This window comes from Asterias amurensis, chromosome 20, assembly GCF_032118995.1.
Source record: "Asterias amurensis chromosome 20, ASM3211899v1".
NCBI classification, from domain to species: Eukaryota; Metazoa; Echinodermata; class Asteroidea; order Forcipulatida; family Asteriidae; genus Asterias; species Asterias amurensis.
Genome location: NC_092667.1, coordinates 12,022,536 through 12,040,599, shown reverse-complemented (window position 1 = coordinate 12,040,599; position 18,064 = coordinate 12,022,536). Strand labels below are relative to the sequence as shown.

At 40.4% G+C, this 18,064-nt stretch overlaps 2 protein-coding genes across 3 annotated transcripts; one reads left to right on the top strand and one right to left on the bottom strand.

The window, feature by feature from the left end:
* The first annotated feature begins 96 nt into the window (after positions 1-96).
* On the top strand, positions 97-9,377 carry LOC139952573 (sister chromatid cohesion protein DCC1-like). Its single transcript, XM_071951753.1, has 11 exons — positions 97-117; positions 1,089-1,253; positions 1,747-1,909; positions 2,469-2,688; positions 3,288-3,426; positions 4,465-4,529; positions 5,519-5,598; positions 5,911-5,988; positions 6,192-6,277; positions 6,544-6,606; positions 7,823-9,377. Exons 1-11 carry the CDS (start codon positions 104-106, stop codon positions 7,932-7,934), a joined length of 1,185 nt encoding a protein of 394 aa, XP_071807854.1. The 5' UTR covers positions 97-103; the 3' UTR covers positions 7,935-9,377.
* Positions 9,378-9,424: 47 nt separating this feature from the next.
* Positions 9,425-16,894, bottom strand: LOC139952572 (uridylate-specific endoribonuclease-like). Of its 2 annotated transcripts, none has more exons than XM_071951752.1 (8): positions 16,775-16,894; positions 14,862-14,993; positions 13,905-14,045; positions 13,130-13,237; positions 12,581-12,755; positions 11,837-12,036; positions 10,605-10,828; positions 9,425-9,655 (listed from the first exon to the last, which is right to left on the bottom strand). In XM_071951752.1, exons 1-8 carry the CDS (start codon positions 16,836-16,838, stop codon positions 9,431-9,433), a joined length of 1,269 nt encoding a protein of 422 aa, XP_071807853.1. In that variant the 5' UTR covers positions 16,839-16,894; the 3' UTR covers positions 9,425-9,430. The 2 variants fall into 2 exon arrangements, with proteins under 2 accessions (XP_071807853.1, XP_071807852.1); XM_071951751.1 differs by lacking the exon at positions 16,775-16,894 and adding an exon at positions 15,567-15,964.
* Positions 16,895-18,064: the final 1,170 nt, after the last annotated feature.

The following is an 18,064-nucleotide window of genomic DNA, read 5'->3' as shown; positions in this document are numbered from 1 at the left end:
CATGCGATGTGATGTTTTTGTGTGGTGTGTGTTTTTTTTTTTTTACATGTGTGATTGAAAAAGCACGTTTTGTAGCGCCCTCTATCGAAACAATAACAAAAACATGGCGGGAAACAGGTGAGTGATTTTATCAAAATAAAAATGTGGCTAATCTTATTCCATTGTGTATTTAATTTAACGTTAACGATACTTATTATACGATAACTGAAACACTGAGCATTTATGTGAAATTTGTGGTTAGAGCTATTCAATAAGGGTTTGGTTTCCGGTGTTGCTTTCTGCATCGATTCGTGGACACCACATCAGCAAAGAGACAAGTCACAAACAAGTGACACAAGAACATGGCGGACTTCACAAGAATGAATTTGAAATATAAAAAACTGCTTAGTCCCAATCTATGCTACAGCTGTAGTAAGAAGTACACACCACAGTGTTAGTAACACTAACTGCTAACAGTACACTACCATGAGTCGCATGACACCAGTGCTAGATACTGAGTGATATTTAGTTTGACAAATGTGGGGCCATATAAATATTCATAATAACTAAAGATGTTGGCTATCAACTCATGACATGGGCATGATGGGATGTTGTTGTTTGGGGGGGGGGGGGGGGGGGGGGGTCCTACTCCTAGAACTATTTCGGTTTCGTTCCGCTATCGTCTCCCGAACAGGAGATGATAGCGGAACAAAACCAAAATAGTTCTAGGAGTAGGGGAGGTCCCATCTGAAGGGTAAAGCGATTATTGTAAAGTATCTTTCTAAGTACTGAGTGTCATGCTCAAGTATCATGACTTGGACTCGTACCCACACTCTTCTGATCAGAAACACCAGCGCTTGAGTCCGATGCTCTTTTCACCACTCGGCCACGACATCCCCTAGTGGCTGCCGCCTGCCGGTGCTGCATACTCCCAAGGAAGGAGTTGAGATGGTTTCAAGAAAGCTGAGGACATGATGAAAAAGGGTGATACAACTGATTACCGAAAATCACTTTGATTGTAATGATTGTAATATTATTAGGGTGTTTTATTTCTTTGCAATTTCAATTTGATCCCTTTGTAATACCTGTTGCTTTCATCCATATTGCAGAACTCTTGAACAGGTTCATACCATAGCAGAATTAGCCAAACTCGACTTGTCAGACTTATCACCGAAATGTCAATGTCTGTATTTCGGATCGGATCTCAATGCGGCCGACATGGTTCTCATGGAAGTAGAACACTCCGTCCTCAAATCCCTCGAAGAAGGAAAGAGGTAAGCTGTGGGTGGATCGGGAATGACAGTTCTTTAAAGACACTGGATGCTATGGGTAATTGTCAAAGACCAGTCTTCTCACTTGGTGTCTCAACATATGCACAAAATAACCTGTGGAAACTTGAGCTCAATTGGTCGTCAAAGTTGCAAGATAATAATGGAAGAAAAAACACCCTGGTCACACAAAGTTGTGTGCTTTCAGATGCTTGATTGTGTGACCTCAAATTCGTGGAAAGCTACTTCTCGAAAACTGAGCCGTTTCTCACAATGTTTTAAACCATCAACCTCTTCCCATTACTCGTTATCAAGTAAGGTTTTATGCTAATAATTATTTTGAGTAGTTACCAATAGTGTCCACTGCCTTTAAATATCTAGTAGGATTATACTTTTGTAATGGCACCGGGCATGGAAACACACAGATGCCACGGAGGGGTCTTGGCCGCCAACAATTTTCTAATTTCAGCACTGCGTTTTTTAATTTCTTTTAATACAGTATCATCATTCGTGGTGAGAAATCTGACAGTGCAGTCCTGTGTCTAGATGACAAGACATATGACATTAAGGAAGCGGAAACATCAAATACTCTACTAATGCTCCCTGACTGCTCCACACCGGAAAGTTTTGAAGACGGAAAGAAACAAATCATCAACAGATATGTGAGATATAAATTATTGTAACAAATAACTTTAACTCAAGTGGTAAAATTGGAAGGCCATCATTTCAGCGAACCGCCTACAAATTCGATCCTAGTTTCAGATATTTTCGTCAGGAGGTAGTCTCACCCCCATATTGGCCTATCGTGGCTGAGCGAACAAGAACACTGAACTCGAGCTCGGGTGGTTCTGATCAGCAGAGTGTGGGTTCGAATTCTGGTCGTGACACAAGCAGGACACTAAAACCATTGTTGCTGCTTCCTTCGGACGGGACGTAAAGCCGTAGGTCGAGTGTGTTTTGTAATGCCCATAAAAAAAACCCAGTGCACTTAATGTAAAGGAGAAGGAGTTCACCCCGGTCTCTCCGGTTTGACCGGCAGCATCTTGGTCTCATACTTCAAAAAAATAACTCCACATGCCTTGCAGGAGAAAATACTGAGCACTGTTGTACACCCCAGGGGTGTGATAAAATAATGTAAGAGCCTAGTATTATTACTTGGCAGACATTAATCCAACAGTGTAGCTTCAGTTTTTTTTTAAACTTCTTATAAAACTTTTCCAGGTGACAGGAGTAGCCAAGTCCTACTATGAGGTCAAGAAGATGATCCCCCGGCTTCGGAAACTGCGCACGCTTCTTGAGGAGTGTCCATACAACGGGGAGATGTACGAGGAAGACGCCGAGGGGAACAGGTACACCATGGATCACATCTTAGACACAGTGCAAGCGAGCGAGACAGAAACCAGGGAAGAACTGAGGAAGCTGAGAGCTTGTTGCATCAACGGTATGTCAAATGATCTAGGGTTTTTCTCAGGCCTTGAGTTTCGTGAAAGGGGCACAGCAATTTTCTTTTGGTAAAGCCCCCATCACAACGAACTCAGTCTCACTACAATCTGTTGGATTGGACTGAAACTTTATGCAAACGGAGTGGACGCAACTTTTTAAGGTCTGTTACAAACTTCATGGAGGGGCCAGTATGGGTTTGATCGGAATGGTGCTCCAGAACTTTATGGTGTACACACAGACTGGGTCTGTTTGTAGCAAGTTCGTCCCGTTCACAGACACACCCAACTCGTTACTGGTTGTATTGACCCATTTCACCTGACATCATCATCAGCAAACCCCTTGAATGCGCCATACTGGTGGGCGTATTCACCTTGTTATTTTATATATAATCCTAGGCTGTGCGTTATGCAGTGAAGTGCACATTTTAGGCGACGCGGCGTTAATAGACGTAAACCTAACCTCATTTGCTGCGTGTGACGCGCGTGCAGGGGGTCAATAGAGACTTAACGGGGAAATGTCCTCTGCCTATTTTCGTATTACTCATCTCAGGGTAGTCAAAAATATTTTCGTTCAATTATTTTTCCCCTTTTCTCTTAGGTTTCTGGAGAATGTTACATTTCGACTATGAGTGCCAAGTACTGAGTCATATTTTGTCGCTCATTGAGGAGAACTCATGGACATTCCATAAGATCCCTCTGAGGGAGACGTTAAATACACTAGAGAACCTTGAGCCAAGGTTAGTTTTTAGAAAGTCTCCGCATCAGGACAGTTTTTGTTATAGCGCCCTCTATTGAATCAAAATCTCCAATGTTTCCATGATCATACCAATCGCCATTTTACAAGTCCAAATCTGAACTAATCACGTAAATTCCTCAAATAATTCCTAAATATCCAGGTTAATCCAATCATCGAATCACGTCTATTAATCACCAAAGTCCCGTGCGTGCGTCTTTATCAACCACGGGTATCAACCACTGTTGTGAAATCGACGGCAGGGCACTAAAGCTCATTGATACGGTTATTGTAAAATGTGCTAAATAAGGACTTTTTATCATACCCCTTGTATTGGTTATTTAAAATGGGCCAGTATCTGGCACAGTGAATAGGCATGGTATTCTTCCTACTCTAGTCTGATTTCCAATTTGTTTACCTTTTGAAAAATTAGAAAAAGTATGATGAAATAGCCTGAAAAGAATGTTAAAGGCAGTGGACACTTTTGGTAATTACTCAAAATAATTGTTAGCATAAAACCTTACTTGGTAATGAGTAATTGGGAGAGGTTGATAGTATTAAACATTGTGAGAAACGGCTCCCTCTGAAGTGACGTAGTTTTCAAGAAAGAAGTAATTTTCCAAGAATTTGATTACGAGACCTCAAGTTTAGAATTTTAGGTCTCGAAATCAAGCATCTGAAACCACACAACTTCGTGTGACAAGGGTGTTTTTTCCTTTCATAGTTATCTCGCAACTCCGACGACCAATCAAGCTCAAATTTCCACAGGTTTGTTATTTATGCATATGTTGAGATACACCAAGTGAGAAGACTGGTCTATGGCAATTACCAATAGTGTCCAGTGTCTTTAAAGCTTTCACCATGTTGTGATGTAGGTCAGCTCTTCAACTCAAGATTATGTTCCTACTTTTTTTGCAAGAACCAAATATCATGCCTGTGGCCCATCCACTTAACGTCGATAGGTTCAAATCCTGCTACAGTAAATGTGTTTTCCTCAGCACAATATTGAAAATTTAAACCATTGTCTAATGTTTAATTTCAGAGCTATTTTAGAGCACTGCTTGGACTGCTTTGCAGACAGACTTGAAAGACGCGAGGACGATGAAGGTATGTTTAGTTTTAGTTTGAAGAAAAGCAGAGTTTGTTTGTTTGTTAACAGGGGTATGCTCCTAATGCTTTCAGTATAGCCAATTGGAGAAGTCATTTCATTAGTCCGCCACTTATTTTAACTTGTCCATATTTCATTTATAGTTTTTTGTAAAGTGATGCTTCTGAACACTGAACTAGCTGGCCGAACCACTTAAGCCCAGTTCATACTTCCTGCGAATGCGAAGCGAATGTTGACATAAAATTCTCAACAGATATTCACAGCAGTTCAGCTCTGGCTATTCACTTGCGAATATCACTGCGAAAGGATAGTTGTGACGTCAAATTCACCCCAAATTCGCCTCGCATTCGCATTCGCAGGAAGTATGAACCGGGCTTTAGAGAGCTTTTGGTGCTCAATATTGTGTCTTCCGAGTGTTCTGGGAATCTCGGGAATTATCTGTATGTTTTTGTGAGGATTGATTACTTCTGTACAAGAGGATATGTTAAAGGCAGTGGACACTATTGATAATTACTCAAAATAATTATTAGCATAAAAGCTTACTTGGTAACGAGTAATGGGGAGAGGTTGAAGTGACGTAGTTTTCGAGAAAGAAGTTATTTCCAGCCAATTTGATTTTGTGACCTCAGATTTAGAATTTGAGGTCTCGAAATCAAGCATCTGAAAGCGACTAATTACTCAATTTGAGCTCAAGCTCAAATTTTCACAGGTTTGTTATTTTATGCATATGTTGAGACACACCAAGTGAGAAGACTGGTCTTTGACAATTACCAATAGTGTCCAGGGTCTTTAAAGTACAAGCAGTTTTTGTTGGAGGGCACCCTCTGCCATAAAGGCCTACCATGTATGATATGTTGGAGAGAGTTTTGTTTTGGACTGTCGGGTCCTTTGGTGTTTTAACTTGCCCGTGACCAGCGAACCATTGTTATAACGGAGAACACTGCCATAAACAGCAACTCACTATATTATTCTTGTTTTTTGTTCTCAGAGGACGAGGTATTTTACTGTCTTAATGAGGACACAGTTTGCCAGCTTTTTGCAGAGATGCTTCTCAGACCAGCTGAAAAGGTAGGAGAAAATTGTTGAAAGGAAAATGTTTCTTCGGTCTTCAAAAACATTACAATCATTCATATTGACCACTAACAGGTTTTCAAAAAATGTTTATTGAAGCCTACACCATGTCCTTTAATCAATAAGATATTCCTACTTTTTTTTAAGGACCCAATATCACGCCCGAAGTAGGGAGGTTGGCCCCATCACGTTTGAATGGGCAGTGGGAACACTGCCTATAAACTGAAGAACATCCTTGTAAAAAAAAAATTAAGTTGAATTTGACGACTTGAATCATTATATCTGTGTTCATTTGCATTTTTGTTTCAGTTTAATTTTGCTGAATTTTTGTTGTCGTGGCAACAGAGCGTACCAGAAGGAATGACAACCGGGATGCATCAGTTACAGGTGAGATGGTAATGATAACACAATACTTGCATAGCGCCCTCATACACTGTGTTTCAAAGCCCTCTTCAACGGAGTGAGAAACAGCTGCCAAATCTTTACCTGATTCTGCGAAACAATTCCCTGAAAATAAACCATCCAAAACAGCATCCAAAGGCTTTTCTGAGTATTTTTAAATCACATTTTGGATGTTGATGTTACTGCAGGGGGTTGCCTTGATCGACAAGTCCAGCAAGCCAGAGGTTATCTTTCATTTTCCACTCTCGTCAACACCGGAACACGAGGCAGACAGGTAAGAGAGATGGATAAGACATATTTTGTTTCATAAAGCTTCTTAAAGGGAACATAGACATGATTTTATTAGTTTTAGATATTGTTGTTCTTCAGTATAATTTGTATTTCTGTAATTTTCAACAAACATTTTTACTGTTAGTTATAAGCATGTCCGACAAAGCAAATTTCTATTTTATGGACAAAAAACATTGAACTGGAATTTAATTGATTTGAATTTCTGCCTAAACTTGAATTTGTATGTTTGTATTCATTCCCGCTTACCAGGTTCAACTTCCTGTTTAAGACCAGGGAAAGATGGACACAGGAGGAAATTCATCCGTACATTGGGTAAGAATTTGTTTTGTTAGAGCACAGCATTTTTTCCTACTTCAGAAAAATGTTGTTCCAACCCATATAAAGCATACTCCTAGTAAGCTTTGCTGGGATGTAAAACGAAGAACCTTTCCGATACCTCTAAGGCTCGGTCACACAGGCCCCGATAATGAGAACGAGATCAATAAAAATGCACGCCCTCAGCATGGGCGTCGTCTGCGTGGAGCAATTCAATCAACTGAGGGCGTGCATTTTATCATTCTTGTTTTCGTTCTCGTTATCGGGGCCTGTGTGACTGGGCCTTTGTTCTTCTACAGCATTGGAACTCCTTCAATCGATCGTTAAATTAATAAGGCGCTAATCCAACAGTCGTTGCTCATAGCGCCTTGCTTGGTGCTTGTTTCCCTCCGTCCTGCAATCCTTCCCCCGAGTTATTTTCATCTTAAATGTGTTCTTTTTGTAGCCCCTTGCCAAGAATGGCCTTTAGTCTTTTTTGGGGGGCGATCTTGCATTAAAATAAACTTCAAGCTGCTATGCAAGTGGTGCGACTGACCAACTTGCTTCTAGATTTCAACTTTGCCTAATGTTTGTATTCTCATGTTAGTGTTGGCTTAAATATCTGTACACAAATTTCAATCATTACTAACCTTAAGTGTCTTTCTCAAAGGCTACATGAAAACAGAACCACGTACAATGAAACAGAAACACATTTTTTCTTTTCTTTTTTATTTTATTTAATCATTTATGTATTTTGTTTTTTAACTTTTTTTGAGCCATCTCTACTGTTACTGTTTGTAAAATTTTGGGAGACACCATGTTAAATAACTCCCTTTATTAAGAACTGTGGCTGTTCTGAGGAGAAGTGATGGTTAACAACTCGGTCGTTGTGAACCGCGAGTGTCACAGGGAAATCTCCCCCTTCCCCCAGGAGATCCTGTCCCCCATGATGGGAAATTAGCATAAGCTGAAGGAGGATTTGTCAAAAGAGGGCGCTTTTAGAAGAAGTTTGTACACAGTTCTCCACAAGCACAAAGAGAGAGTTGGTTACATGGTGTCTCCGCAAACCTCACTTGATTGTGTCCACCATGGAAATTTCCAAATCCAAGTTTCTACAAGATAGATGAAGTATTAATTTAATTGTAAACAAAGAAATTTCCCAGTAACTTCAACTGATGTTGTACCTGCTCTTCATATTAATTAATCTTTTGGGGTTATTTTTTCCTCTCTGCAGGGATTTGGTAACAGAGAAATTGTCCGAGGGAGCTTTGCTTATGAAATATTGTAGGGCATCTGCTGGTGTTAATGGGATAACAGTATACAACTCCAAAAGGCCAATCAAGTAGCTGCAATTCTTTGAGATGTGAAAGTGCTTGACTATCAACATTCAACTGATTTGACAACGGAACAGTAACTTCCCTTACGGAACTTCAGTTTATGATGTGGAAGTGTCGTTGCCGAGCGGTTTGGAGCACTCTGGTGTTTCTAATCAGCAGAGTGTCGGTTCGAATCCTTAAGCGAGACACTTAACCATTGCTCTGTCCTTCGGATAGGACATAAAGCTCAGGGCTGTATGCTTCGTTTATGAAAGGGCAAGGGTACCAAGGCATTTTTGTCTTGGTAAAGGGCACCCAATGATGAAATTGCAAATTAGTACTGGAGCATTTCAAGGGCACCAAGGCAATGACCAGGGGACACGGAGGCAATCGCCTTCGTTGCCTCCGTGAAGTATCAGGCCTGAAAGCTGTTGGTCCCACGTGTTGTGTAGCGCATGTAAAAGAACCCAGTGCACTTATCGAAAAGAGAAGAGGTTCGCCCCGGTGTTCCTTGCTGAGGCTTCTGAATTTGCCACAGCATCTGTATAAAGTGTATATACTAAGCGCCTTGAGTACCTTGTTGGTTGATACGTGCGCTATATAAGACTTCGATATTATTGTTATTATTATGTGGACATTTCTGTGGTCACTATGCAGGAAACGTGGTCACAGGGCAGTAGGGTTGGCATACTGGTATCTTTCCTCATTTGCCACCTCTAGGACCCTGTGGTGGATTTCACAAAGGTAGTCCTAACTTGGGACTAATCATAGGTAATGCTAAGAGATAGGACCGGTCCTAAGCTAGGACCAGTAACTCATCCTAACTTAGGACTGGTCCTATGTCTAAGCATTGCCTAGGACTAGTCCTAAGTTAAGACTACCTTTGTGAAATCCACCCCTGGTTCGAATCCTGTTAGGGAGCACTTCGTGTAATGAGTTTTCAGGCCGAGATAGGACGGTTATGTTCACATACATACATAGTAGGGCTTATGCCTTAGAAGATTTTAGTCTTGAAATGGGGAAAAAACGCCCTCAATTTACCAACAAAATTAATCATCTTATCATAAGAAACCAAATTTCTTTTTAGTTAGGCTGTTTTGTCATGGACGCTCAGTGCAAAGCACTTTTGTTGTTGTTGAGGGTTCTTTTGTTTCTTCAAACCAGATAAATGTGACATTATTATTGTAACAATAAAATTTAATGAAATGAAACCTTAGAAATTTTCCCCGATTTCCGTAATTTTCTTTTTGTTTTTCATTTAATTTATACATCATTGTAATGGTTTTTGCAAAAGTGAACAAACGCTGCACAAATTGTGAATCCATTTGACCTGGACCTCCAATTTACACGGGAAGTTAATTTTTTATAATGGGGAAAATGTAAAACTAACTCCTGAACCAGACATTGGATTGATGGTAAAATGTTAACACCAACTCGTCTAATAATAGTTTGATGACATCACTCACGGACACCCTGTTTTTGTATTATTAACAAAAACTTACTGTCTAGTTGTCTGTGTGTCACCTTTAAGATGTAAAGTATGCTGATCCAAATACTTGCGCTCCCTTGTAGTCGTATGTCTGTACATTTGCAGTCTGTCCATTGATCTTGAGTCTGCAGAGTGAGTTTGGAGACTTCAGGAAGCAAGTCGAGAAGAGTGCAATTTCAAACTCGGGGCTGACTCCGTACATTGTGGACGTGACTGGCTTGACACGGTTCGACCACTTGAACTGGTATTTGATTAGATTGGGCTGTGTAGGAAAGGAAAGCCAGGGAAAGTTTATGGATCGGATGATTGATGAATAGTTGATTGGCAGCGCAAATGATATACTAATTGATCTTTGGATTGATTGATTGATTGATTGACTGACTGAATGATTGATTGATTGATTGATTGATTGATTTAATACACCGGAAAAGTTAACCACACATTGTTTTTCACGCACCACCTTTTGCAATGAAATTTGTAGATGTTTAGTTTAATTAATAAAAAAATGTACTTATCTACATTATAGACTAAAACAATCGACCGATCCACAATTTGTTTATGACCCACACAAATAATATGTCACTTTGGCTGGTACGAGCGTACGTGACACAGTTATTATAATCTTATCTTTTTGCAATGAGATTAAAATTATTTATAGAGATCCCTGACGTTTTGGGGATAATAATGTAATCTGAACATCTGGATCACACACGTCACATTTTGCGCTGAAACTGAGACCAACACAAGAACTGACTCCGCGATAGTGCAGTTAATTACGATCCTATACGCTAATATAGTAGTCCAAGCCAATTGTCTGTACCTTCCGCCTGGGTAGTAATTAAATCAAGGAGGTCTAATAAAAAAAGGGGGACAGTTCTTTTCAGATCTGAGAAGTCTCCCGAACATCTGATTATCTACTCGTCGGCGGTAGTAGAATAATAAAAGACAGTTCTCTAAAGAACAAACTCTTCAGGGATCGATTTCACAAAGAGTTAGAACTCGTCTTATCTCGAGTAACTCGTCCTAACTTAGGACTAATCTTAAGGTCTACTTGCTACAGTGCAGGATTTAGACTCGTCCTAAGTCCTAAGATTAGTCTTAAGTTAGGAAGAGTTTTGTGAAATCGACGGCTGACAAGTAGATACACGTACACACATGGTGTTACCGCAAATTGATACCTCACCATCCCCAATGCCTCAAAATCTATCTACCTGTTTTTGTTTGATGTATCCGTAGTAGTTAGCATGCCCCTGGTCTTCCAAAAGGTACATACGGACCCAGTTATGAAAGCCAGATATCGTGGAGCTATCTGAGAACTCGCCAACGAACACGTGTTCAAATCCCGAGGAGTCTCGTGTGGCTTTACGAGAGTAGTGCGTGAAGAGAAGTCCTCGAATGAACGTCTTGTATTGGCTGAGACTCCCTGAATAATAGTCTGTACATAAAAAAAAAATATATGTAATTTTCAATTGAATGTTCCTCACTACACCTATAAGCCTTCATATATTTATATGTAAAACAAGTAGTCCAAGTAAAGCTATAAGGCAACGAACAGACAAACAACGTCACAACTAACGAACAAAATGTGACCGTTTAGCTTTCGATCCAACCATGGTTTACTACAAAAAACTGGGGTGTTAAATTGCGTCTTCCTGCATGGTATATATTATGTGACAACACCAACATGGTGTTATTTTATCCACATTACTATATCGTTGGTGAAATTAACACCCCAGTTTTTGCAGTGTAGATGCATAACCAAGCGCACATATTATTAGGGGAAGGTATCAACCAAAAGGCGGGAAAATATTTGTCAATCAAAGTCAATAGTTTACAATGGAGTGGCAAAGAACCAAGCAGAGTACAGTTATGGAGGCAAAGGATGGTCAGATGAATTGGCGGATGGTTGAAACCATCCATGGTTTTCACGTGTGCAGGGAAAATCAATTGACTGCATTATAGTAGGGGAAAGCGCTTGAATTTGAATATCACGTGTAGATGTTTTAGAATGTTCTGATATCGGCCTGGAAAACCTATATAATAAAAACCCTTACTCTTGGCTTTGACAAACTGGTATACGCCCGCTGCATGATCACAGTGTTGAATTTGAATACGACGTGGAAATGTTTTTGAATGAACTTTAGCTGATACCGACCGGGAAAACCTTTAGACCCTTACTCTTGGCTTTGACAAACTGGTACGCCCGCTGCGTGACCACTACATGATCACAGTGTTGAATTTGAATACGACGTGGAAATGTTTTTGAATGAACTTTAGCTGATACCGACCGGGAAAACCTTTAAACCCTTACTCTTGGCTTTGACAAACTGGTACGCCCGCTGCGTGACCACTACATGATCAGTGTTGAATTTGAATATGACGTGTACATGTTTTTTGAATGAACTTTAGCTGATACCGACCGGGAAAACCTTTAGACTCTTACTCTTGGCTTTGACAAACTGGTACGCCCGCTGCATGATCACAGTGTTGAATATCGCATTTATGAACTCGTCCTCTTCGGCCGACTCTGTTGACGTCTTGGTCTCAGTCTGTCCTTGTGTGGTGATGTAGTTGTTGAAGAGCTTTATGAGGGCCTTGTACGTCGGTCTTTGAAGCATTTGAGCGTTAACTGAGGAAAACAATCTGTAGAGGGAGAGGGTATCTTTGTTTTAGATTTGTTGGCATGGTGTTGGACACAGAGCGCTTTGCAACCTCTTGAAAAGGCACTCTAATAAACGGCACAGCTTATTATTTTGAACCATCCTGCAATAATGTGATGTAAAACTTTTTGTCATGATGAAGACTGGATTCATAGGGGATTAAACATCTCTCTTACCCATTTGATTTTACGTCGATGATTATGAATTGCACAACTCAAGAAATTGTGACCCAGTACTATAGACGACAATATTTATTCTAGCCATTTTGAAACCAGCGGTTAGCTTGGTAGGATTCGATCCCACAACCTTGTGATTGCAAGTCATGTGTTCTTACCACTGGACCCGCACGATAACTTGATGCACTGACTTGGAGTGGACGGGGTTGAAGCTATCACAAAACAAATGATCTGTATTAAGAATTGGGTCTATTTGTGATTTCAGAGGTCTTGTTGGAATAGGGGGCAAGGATTTTACTTATGGTGTTGGAGTGAGGGGAGCTCGGGGAGGTCATTGTCAAATATAAAAACCTGTTGTAGGAGACGTCCTGATGCAAATACGAGTCACTGATGTAATTGCCAGTGTTCATCACGAGATCGCTACCTATGGTCAGTCGGTTGACATCATCGGCCCAGATGGCGCTGGCAAACGCAGATATGTCCACAGGGACTGGGGCAGACGTTGGTGGAGGGGCTGGGGCACCACCTGAAAAGATATCAAAAGTTAAACAAAATAGTATTTTGAACCTTTCTACATTATTAGCATTATTTATTTATTTGGCAATTCACATTACAATACAAAATTACAAATAATTTATACGAAAAGGATAAAGCTCTTAAAAACATTAATTATATAAATAGATACATCTGGAATGGAAAACTGTAAAAAGTGTAATACATAAAACAAGGTATAAGTCACAAAGAAGTTGACTGGGATTTGCGATAACAACAACTGAAATTCAAAATTCCAGTGACGCATACTAAACAAGCATTCTTTCCAAGTTGTCTGAAAACAAAATGAAAATATTTTTTTAGTAATGAAATTACTGAAAATTGTATTTGTGTTATCATTGTCATTACATAGACTTGCGTAGTCGCTGCAACAGTCCCCGAACTTGGAGCATTTAGAGTTACATTGGCATGGCTGGGTCGAGTCAGGAATCTGACCACATCGTCCGGTACACGAGCCTGTATTATTATAAGAGGAAAGTTTTGAAAGTTTAAAACATACAATCAAGTTTAATATTGGATATTGGGCATTCGCTGTAAAAACATAGGGCCTAATATGTGAATGTCCAATCAAACTAATTTGTTTTGTATACAACCGCTTCTTTGCATTGTCTTTGCATCAAAAGGTGTACATTTCAACCTAAAATCCATTAAATTATCCTTCCAAAGCATTTTACCAGCACTTCCGGTACATGATGTATTGTCCTATTAGCTTGTGCGGTTGAGGAAATGTGAACTTATGAATCGAAATGTGCAATGTATTTTGAAAACGCCTTGAACGCAGACCATACACGAAGGTATGCGTACCGCGCTCAAGGATGAGCACTTGAGCGTGACACTACACTTGGGTAATTCTTTAGACGTAATTCTTTATACATGATCTTTTGCATTCTTCCGATTTGAACCAGAAGACAAGGTCAAAATGGGGTCATGTGTCTGTGAAGCATCCACGAATTTTTTTTTCCGATGGCTTTTCCAATGATTTACTGATTGTGAGAATCCCTCATGTAGGTCAAAGCCGAACAATGACCATTTTCCTCCATGACATTACCTAGGAGGTAGGAATTCTTTGAGTTGTTTGGGCTGTTGACTGAACACCTACAAAATAAGTATAGTATATAGCTACCTGGTGCAGTTGTGGTCACCACAATCTTACATCGGGCGTCGTGGTCTGAACAGCAGCCTGCTACCGGCCACGATCCACACTGAGAATCGCAAGTACATGGATAGCGAATGTCGGTATCGTCACATCGATTGAGACAAGATCCTGGAGCGGAAGACTAGACAGGGTAAATACACTATGTGTGTTTGAAGGAACACAAGCATGTGAATACAATCCGGTGTATAAGGGTAAAAACAAAGTATACAATAATGTTAAATCACGAGGCAAAGAAAATAGATGGTTTTGACATGACGTCATTGACCACCATCTTTGATGAAACGTGCACAACACAGAAAGGCTATCATTGGCTGAGAGTTCGCACTAAACACACGCGTGCACCATTCTATAGTTTTACATCAAAGATGGCGGACGATGACACTATGTGCAATCCATCTATACAAACAACCTCTGGGACATTGTCGGGCAGAAAGCCAAATGGAGGACGATGGACGATGAACGACACAAAAGTTGAACGGGAAAAAGGGCGTAGCCCTATAAGCAATCCCAGCTAACATTACGTCGGTCCAAGGTTGGTAAACGTAGTTATTGTTTTGTTGGGCAACTATTGACAAGTGACGTTGCGTTGTCGTTGTATTTTTCCATCGGGCAACGTCGAGGATGTTGGGCCACCAAAGTTGACCCCCCCCCCTCCAAAGAAAAGGGGAAAAACTAACAAAGTTTTGTATATCAGTTGTGCATTTGGTTACTGACTGGTAGTTACCAGTCAGCACTCTCATCTAGAAGGGTTGGAGTTTTTTTTTGTTTTTTTTGTTTTTTTACTTTGCCGTGTTAAACCTGGCAAAATTAGTCACGCACGGTGATAAAAAATAAATAACCCAATGTTGTAAATTTAGTAGCAAGGGACATGGCTATACATTTTAGATGAGTAAAAACAAAAAAGATCATGTGACCACACTTTACCCTCTACGCAGTACCGATTATAGTCGTTGCAGCAGTCGTTGAATTTCAGGCAGGCCGAATTGCACTGGCAGCTGTACGCGCTGCTCTCCTTATCACCGCATCGTCCGAGACAGCTAACGGCTGCAGTTGCGCCTACGACAGAAAGCAGAGACAGGAAAGAACACGAACATGTAAAATCCCAACGAGCAGAACCTCTTACTACAATTATTCTTTATACTTTTCAAGGCAGTGGACACTATTGGTAATTACTCAAAATAATTATTAGCATAAAACCTTACTTGGTAACGAGTAATAGGAAGAGGTTGATAGTATAAAACATTGTGAGAAACGGCACCCTCTGAAGTGCCATAGTTTTCGAGAAAGAAGTAATTTTCCAACGAATTTGATTTCGAGACCTCAGATTTAGAACTTGAGGTCTCGAAATCAACCATCTAAATGCACACAACTTCGTGTGAAAAGGGTGTTTTTTCGATGACCGATTGAGCTCAAATTCTCACAGGTTTGTTATTTTATGCATATGTTGAGATACACCAACTGTGAAGGCTAGTTTTTGACAGTTTACCAATAGTGTCCACTGGCTTTAAAAGAGAGCAGACTGTACACACTATACAATTAATAAGAATACATATACAGAAAAGGATAGTTCTTGATGAAATAAAGAAACCCGTATAGTCGTTGTACTATAGGCGGCATTCTGAACCATACCTTTACGAATAATAGCAGGACTTACGCTACCTTCAGCTCGATCATAAAATACACCGGTGAAGTAAAGCGATATCATCAATGAAATGACCAGTACAGATGATAATATTGACGCTTTGATTACTGCCGGTCGGCACGAAGTTGACGGGGGGCTGGCGTCCATTTACACGGCGTGCGTCAAGCTCTTTCACACCCTACCCCGTGTGCAAGAACGGAGTTCAGTTTCCTTATTTTTTGCGAGCTCGCTCTTTCTAGCGGCTTATATCACTGCACAAAACTATTCCGTTAGCATTTTGGAAGTATGGCTGACACTAAAAAGTTCACGGTTTGGATTGGGTGCATTCAAACAAATTTACCTATACCAAATAATGCAGCTGCAGTGATGTGCCCATGCACCATACCACAAGATAGCGTCTGGTGATTTGGCGAGTAAAACAAAGTCGTTCCAAATTCTAGGAAGTACATTGGTGTCGTTGTGTACTGTAGTGTAGACATGTATTTTCAGTTGACTCATCGTCACGACATCCCGTATGATTCATAGCTAGCATTGTTGCAACCCTCATCCCCTCGTTCTAATGGTGTAGTGCTGCACTCACACTGCACCAACTTGGGTGTTAGATTGCCGCCAATGGGTGTTGTCACACAAAAATAACGAGGAGGGAATAAAAAAAAACATCATAGAGTGGTAAAATACCACCAATGTGCGTATTTTGGTAGAAAACTGTTGTTTTTAACACCCTACACTGCGCAGTAACCTTTTATTGTTTTTTTTTTTTTGTATCCATAAGGCGTCAACACCTATGGTGTTAAGTTGACCACCCTTGTTTTTGCAGTGCCATGTACATGTACATGGTTTGTTTGTATGACATTTCATGTTTAGCACTTGAAATAATGATGTGTCTTCGAGACTCTGTGATGACGAAGAATGTATTTTTGGTGTTGTCAGCCGCATCAGTTGACGTCCGGTCATGACACTTGTGCCCTTGAGCAAGGCACTTCAAAATAATTGATTCGTAAAAAGTTGGGAGGTGTGGTGCATTCTGACCTGTCGACCAGGCTCCTAGTGGATTAAACCCATGTCTACATGTTTAAGCACTATTTTAGGCTTGATCAGCTCTACGAAATTGGGCACAAATGTTAAAACACTGGAAAGTTGACACATTCCCAAAGGTAATAACAAACTAATACACTAAACTCAACTAAACACTCACTTTTAATTGCTACAGCAACGACCAGAATATAACAGAGCAACGTCATCTTGCACGCGTGAAGCATCTTTCTGGCACGGGATCGCACGTCTGAAGTAATGATTACCTTTTAGAATAACCGGACGTTTTATTCAAAATACTGAGATCCAACCACGTGTTGTCTTTCAAACCAGGAAGTCCAACTACCGGTCTGCTACTTAGACTTGATTCAAGTCCCGTTCGCGTGTCAGAGGTCCCCAAGCATATCGCGCCACTAGCAAACAAGTCGTACAGTGCGCGCTCACCGTCAAAATGTGCGTCCCGAGAATGCGGCACAGGCTGGGGAATGCAGAGCATCACAGAAACAATAGTTTTCTGGTGATGGCACGGGATTGAGACTTGAGTCAAGTCTATCTGCTAACATGACAAACAAACCTGTCATGAAAATGATAGACAAGAATATCTAACTTGCTAACCGCCCAGCTGTCATGTGTTTTTCTCTCGTTCCGTGGAGCATTGTTGTTTTGAGATAATGAAGTAATTATTTTAACTATTATTTTAAGATTAGTATCGTTACTTATTATGATATAACTCTGAAAATATCTCAAGTCATTTCAAGGTCAAGGAACAAAAAATACACAAAGTCACTGGACACCTTTGGTAATAATGACATAGGCCCGTATTCTCACTTGGTGTATCCAAACATGGGTTGTGTATAATAATAAATCTGTTAAAAGTTTGGGCCAAATGGTCATCGAAGTTGCAAGAGAAACAGTGAAAGAAAAAAACAACTTGTTGCACAAATTATTTGGTGTGCTTTCATATGCATAGTAAGAGGCTTCAGGCCTGAAGTGAGAACTTACCTCTTTCTCAAAAAAACTACGTTACTTTCTGAGGGAGCCGTTTCTCAAAACGTGGTATACTATCAACAGCTTTCAGTTGCTGCTTACCAAGTTAGTTTGTATGCTTACAACATATTTTGAGTAGTTCCAAAGTCAATCATTTTGTTCGTAATGCTATTCACTTGTTCAACAACAATGCTAGCAGGGTTACTAAGGGTTGTTAGAGCTTTTTTACCACGGTTTTGTAATAAATGTATTGTTCGCACTGTTGGAATGGATTGGTCGGGGCAGCGTTAGCTGGTCATGGGTGGCTACTCGGGGTAGGCGGACCGGGATTTTTTTCCAGCCTGTTGTTGTCTTGATGTCCTACTTGTGACCGGTTGGCGTTGTTTTGGCTGGTGTATTTTGTTGTTAAGTGTGCGGGTCTTTTGCATTTTGTTGCTTTGTATTTCTAACTTAAAGGAACACGTTG